This window comes from Alligator sinensis, unplaced genomic scaffold, assembly GCF_000455745.1.
Source record: "Alligator sinensis unplaced genomic scaffold, ASM45574v1 scaffold1505_1, whole genome shotgun sequence".
NCBI classification, from domain to species: domain Eukaryota; kingdom Metazoa; phylum Chordata; order Crocodylia; family Alligatoridae; genus Alligator; species Alligator sinensis.
In genome coordinates, this window is record NW_005843211.1 from 5,564 (window position 1) to 11,675 (window position 6,112).

Consider the following 6,112-nt stretch of genomic DNA (forward strand, 5'->3'; position numbering starts at 1 on the left):
TCAAATTCTGTTTGCAGTGTGAGGGACAACTTGGCCCACCGAGTGTTTAAAATCAAGAATACTATCATTTACCAGGTTCTCAAACATCAAGGAAGATGGCCACAATGAGGTTACTGTGCCAGTACTGCCACAGCCACAATATTATTGCTACTTTTCTTATTTGGCATTGCTGTTTGTTCACTTAGTAGAAAATATGCTGTACACGCTGCAAGGCACCAATGAAGGCTTTGTTTGGACAAGAGAATTTACCATGTAAAATGCAATGGAGAGTTTATAATTCTAGTTGACCAAATTGTTCAATCCAGGTGTAAATGACAGTGAAGAATGCTTGGGAAGTAACGGGGAAAACTAGAGAGATGGGGAAGGAAAGGCAAATGGGACATCTGATCTAGGAGCATTTTTACATGTGCTCCAGATGCGGTACCAGGTGCTTTAATTAGTGAACCACACTAATTAAAAGTGCCCACACCTCACGTGTATCAGTGTCCCCATGCCTGTTGAAAAAATGGTGGCAGGGCACTTTGAACTGAAGCTCATTGAACATGTTTTATTTCAAAGCGCCCTGCTGCCTTTTTTTCAGTGTGGGGATGCCCGGGGATGCTGATACATGTGATGCGAAAGGCTGCCAGAGCACATCAATTTCTGTGCTCCAGGAGGTTCGATTGAGTCTGGATTTCCAGTGCATCGGAGCAGGCTCTCTGCACATCTGTAGGAGCCCTAGGATGTTGACAAGGAAGAAAGAATGCCATTTTACAGATGTCCTGAGCAGTCCCAGGGGCAGTTCTGTAGTGTCTTGAGAGCAAGTATCAAAGTGTAAACTCAACGTAGAGATTACAGGGGAACTGGCAAAGGGCTCCACCTGCCATTGTAAACAGAGAACTGAAGGGGTGGGGACAGCAGGTACCCACTTTGGCTCAGCTTTATGGTTCCAGTCATAGCTAGAAAAGGATGTATTAAACCTAGGAATAAAAAGTTATGAAGAACTGGAAGAACCAGTGTGTGTGGATGCTCTTTTTCTGAGCAGCTATCAGTATGTTGAATCTATGATTCTCTTATTTATATGGTTTAATTTCTAGGGAAGAGAGCTGTGAGCAAATATTTGTTCATAACTGTAATCCAGACTCATGCACAGCATAAAATCTTTGCAATATTTCATGTTGAGCATGGCTCTGTGTTGCTTCAATCTTAGATCAGAAACTTTGGGGTTAAAATTAAGAGTTTATAACAAAAGATGGTTTAAAAGAGGAATCTTCAAGATTAAAGTATTTAAAAGATAAATGTCTCTTTCATTAAAGCAACAGTTAAAATGGCAGATCTGTTTTGGACTTATACTTTACAGTATACACAGAGGATTTTCAATTTTAACATTGCTTAGTCATGGAGACTTTACTTGTAGATACTGTCTGTGGTTTGTAATTATCCTCTGATAAGGCACATCTGGGGATAAGTGTTTTTGCCAGACGTAAACATACAAAGCACAAAGAAGAATTACACAAAACTGTTATTAAAACATTTTAAAATCAGCAGATGCTTTTGTCTCTTTCTATGCTGATTTGAGAAACTAAAAATAAAAAAAACAAACCCAAACAAACTCCAAAACAGCTAGGGAGGTGGGTCCTGGGAGTAGGGAATAGAGACTGCTGTGCCTTCTTTCTAGGTTTTTCATGTTCGTTCTTGTTAAGAATCCCACTAAACTGCTAGAAGAATCTGAAAAGTAGGGAAGAAAATTGAACATATAATAATAAAACACAGAAGGGATGTAAATCATAAGCACCAGAAATTATGTAGAGGAGTGTGAGCATAGAGTGATTGTGCTTCCCTAAAAATTGGGCATAATTAACATTTTATCCTGTTCTTCTGTAAATTGCAGGGGGCTTTGATCATCTACAGGAGTCACATATCACTGAGCAGGCTGGGCTTTGCATATATGACTCAAAGCTGTCTACAAAAAAGTCACTTTTCTTACTCTGTTTTCCCTTCCAATGCCATTGTATTTTTCACAGTGGTATAAGTGATATATGTTAGGTGTCCCACACTGCACACCTGCTGGAAACTAGGCACCTATCATTTTTACCACATAATACCTAGGTGAAGCCAAGCACAGATAGGGGCTTTGAGCTGATCTTGCCCAGCTGCCATGTGGTAAAAACTAGAAGTGACTCATCTCCACTAGGATTTTACTGCAGAAAAACTATTACACTTTGATTATCTCAGGTAAAACAACAAAGAGAAAGCCTTTTTATTGTGGTGGAGACACGACCCATGAATCTGTTCCCTTGCCTGCGCAGACAGTTGGGAGTCGCATCCAGCCGGAGAATTATTCTGATTCTGAACTGTGCTGCAAGTGGAGTGCCTTAGCAGCAATTTGCTTGCACTTAATGTCCACAGTTAAAAGATAGAACACATAGTTTAGAGACTGAGAAATTGGAACAAATCAAGGAGGATTCAGGAGGTTGTATGTATTTCCCCATCGTGCCCTCTATGAAGTCTTGGGGTTTTGCTCTGAAAGGGAGAGGAGATAGGAGACAGGGAATATTGAGAACACTTTTCTTCTGCCCTTTCATCTCACCAGAACCCCAACATTTATATGCACAGAGGCGGAAAGGGATCTTGGAGTCATTATTGACTCCAAGATGAACATGAGCCGCCAATGCCAGACTGCAGCCAGGAAGGCCAGCCATACCTTGTCATGCATCCAAAGATGCATCTGAAGCTGGTCCAGAGAAGTGATACTCCCCCTCTATGTGACATTGGTCAGGCCGCAGTTGGAGTCCTCCATCCAGTACTGGGTGCCACACTTCAAAAGGGATGTGGCCAGCCTGGAGAGGGTTCACCCGCTTGGTGAGAGGGCAGCAGGACAGGCCCTACGAGGAGAGACCGAAGGACCTGAACCTGTTCAGCCTCAGCAAGAGGAGGCTGAGGGGGGACCTGGTGGCTGCCTACAAGCTCATCAGGGGAAATCAACAGCAAATAGGCAGAGCCCTTTTCTCCCCAGCACCACCTGGGGTGATAAGGAACAATGGTCATAAGCTGATGGAGAATAGGTTTAGGCTGGAGATCAGAAGGCAATATTTTACAGTTAGGGTGGCCAAAATCTGGAGCCAACTTCCCAGGGAAGTGGTCATCGCCCCTACCTTGAGCAAATTCAAGAGGAGGTTGGATGATCACCTGTCTGGGGTCTTGTGAACCCAGCATTCATTCCTGCCTGTGGCAGGGGGTCAGGCTAGATGATCTGTTCAGGTCCCTCCTGACTCTAGCTACTATGAAACTACTATATCCTTTTACTATCTGCCAGAACAAAGTCAAAACCAGTTACCTGCAGCAAGTATCTTGTTTTTTCTCTGAAATTCCAGTTTCCCTAAATTTGTATCCTTTAGCCTGATATGTTAAATGCAGCTTTTAGAGAGTTTTTGAATGTTATTATTCTTTGTTTGGCTAGAAATGGAATGCACTTTTTAATGTTGCCATTGTGTCACACACAATGCTCTCCATAGACTTACATAGCTATATAACTAATCAATTCTAAATCCTGTTGCCTTTGAAGTTGTTGAGAATTTTGCTGTTAACTTCAGTGGACCAGAATTTAGGCTGAAGTGAATTAAAATGCAACATTAATTCTATTCAAGACTCTGCATTATTTAAAATATTAATTATTTGTTTTCCACCTAGGTGAAATGGAGATCCCAGATTCAAATGACCCTTTAGGTCAAGTGGATGGACATGACAGACCAATTCCAACACCTAAAGGTAAAAATATTGATGATTCCAGTTCTTTTTTCTTTTTCAAGTATAAGGTAGCATGTATGCAACTCATTTTGTGATGTACTTCCTTTATTTGCCTTGTGAAAAAGACCATATCCCAAATATGGTATAATAACTGGTATGACAATTATTGACCTGGAGCTGTCTGATCTCACCTGGGGTACCTATACATGTGCCAGATGTCTGCTCCAACATGTGCTAATTAGTACGTGTCAGAGTCAACTTGATTAATCAAGTCTGCTAGAGCATGTTAATGAGTGCGCTCCAGCAGCCTCCGTGTCATGTCTAATCAGCATCCCTGTGCTTCAAAGTGGTGGTGGGGCACTTGAACTAAAGCTCATCAAACGAGCTTTAGTTCAAGTGCCCCCCCACCCTCCCCCTTTTGAAGCACAGGACACAATACATGTGATGCTGCGGGGACTTTAATTAGAGTGGCTCTAGGAATCGCTCTAATTAAATTGCCCCCTCTCTACCCCAGAGCATGTGTATAGATGCCCCTGGATTCCAGTTAATTCACTGATGGATCTTATTTTAAACTATTCCCTTAAAAACATGCTAGGTCATTTGATGGTTGAATTACAAAAGAATAGTGGTCACTGGTGTACATACAATAAAACCATACCATGGTGTGTCTTAGCAGGCAGTACAAAAAGTTATGGAGCTAAGAGATATTACACTCCAGTTTGGAAACAATATCAGAAAATGGTTTTGTTTGTGTTATTGCAGTGTATTTTGACATTACTGCTGTTGAGTCTACCCACCAGTTCCCTTACGACATAATATATTTAAAGCAAGATCATGATGTGGGAAAGAAAACAAGTACCACAGGCTGTCACTATATATATAGATGCTATGAATGAACAGAAATAGCATTAGGACTATAATAATGGTCAAGATGTAGTATTATTAAAATGTGCTACTAATAATGTTATGAGGCATGGGCGTTAATGTAGGATTTAATTTTATACAGTGCAAGCATTGATATGTAGGTATAAAGGCATCATTATATGCTGGAGATTGACCTCTTTGAATCTTCCCTGTTTTTGAGTTTTAAATTCAACCTAAAAAATACAAACATGATTAGGCTTTTTGAAAATGGCTAGGACTGGGATGTACACTGGTGTTTTAGATACATTTTTTTCTTGTTTAGCCTGTGATGGCAGTTTCATATGAATTCTTGCTAACCTATTTTTGTATTGCTAATCATGTAGGGTAGTTTTCTGACATATTGCAGTTTACCTTTAAACTCATACGGTCAAATTATGTTCCTGGATTTATATGGTTCTTTTTTAAATCCCTTGTTGGATGCACACCTATCTGGCAAAGTATAGGCAGTTTGACCTCCTTGCATGGCTGCAGTTATATTGGTATAAATATGTTTCATACCCATGTAGCTAATTACTGAGAGGAAAGAGAAAAAACTGTACACATTGATACTGATGTAAATAAGCCCAACTAGGTGTTGTACTGGTAAAAACGTATTGATTAATATATATATATATATATACACACACGCACCCAAGATGTCCTGGTTATTCTGGTACAAAAATGTATAGACTTGGCCTTCCTTAGTGACTTGGTTACTGATATAATCCATTTCCATAACTGATAGATTGCTACTAATAGGTCTGTAAGATGAACACAGTGCCAAAAAGCCTCTTTTCCAGATGATACCCAGGAAATTATATCTTATTTTGTCTCCTTCATATTCAGTTTATTTTATTGAATAGAAATATTACAGCTTTTGACTTCACACTCATCTCTGCTTTCAAGTAAAGGAAGGGCAGGGTGGCACCTCAGGCTCAGTACAGACATTATACTTAACAAATGTGAAGCATGCCGAAAATACTTTAAAGCCATAACAGAACATGGCACTTAAAGCACTTCAAAAGTGGTAAATTCAGCTCTACATTAACTGTCGATGGATGTGATATTAGACTAAAGCACTTTACTTTAGAGTGTTTTATCAAATGTCTGTACCACAACCATCGTGAGCATCCCAGGGGCTTCTCACTGGGTAGCCTGTTAGCTTTGGCCAAGTAGACAAGCACCCAGCATGTCACAGAGAAGTGACAGAAAAGGCTCTGTCTCCTCCCTGCATGGCTGAGCAGGGTGGAGAAGGCAAGAGAAACAGAGCCTGCTCTGCCTCAAGAGCCCCACAGAGCTTGCTGGGGGGCAGTGAGTGGGCTTAGTCTGTGCAGTGGTGGGGCTCTTTTCCCCTCTGGCCACAGTTCCCGATGTAGGAAAAAGCCTGGCTGGCTGCCCCATGCTGCAGCTTCTGGTTGCCATTGTCAGGAGGCTTGGGTTGGAGGGGGAAGAGTTGGAGAAGGAAACCCCCCCCCCCCCCCCA

The 6,112-nt window shown here is 41.2% G+C and overlaps 1 protein-coding gene across 1 annotated transcript in view; it reads left to right on the forward strand.

The window, feature by feature from the left end:
* Positions 1 to 3,674: 3,674 nt before the first annotated feature.
* Positions 3,675 to 6,112, forward strand: part of ROR2 (receptor tyrosine kinase like orphan receptor 2) — a 73,961-nt gene continuing 71,523 nt past the window's right edge. The window contains 1 exon segment of the mRNA XM_006037975.3: positions 3,675 to 3,747. Within this exon segment, the coding sequence (XP_006038037.1) occupies positions 3,675 to 3,747 (73 nt within the window).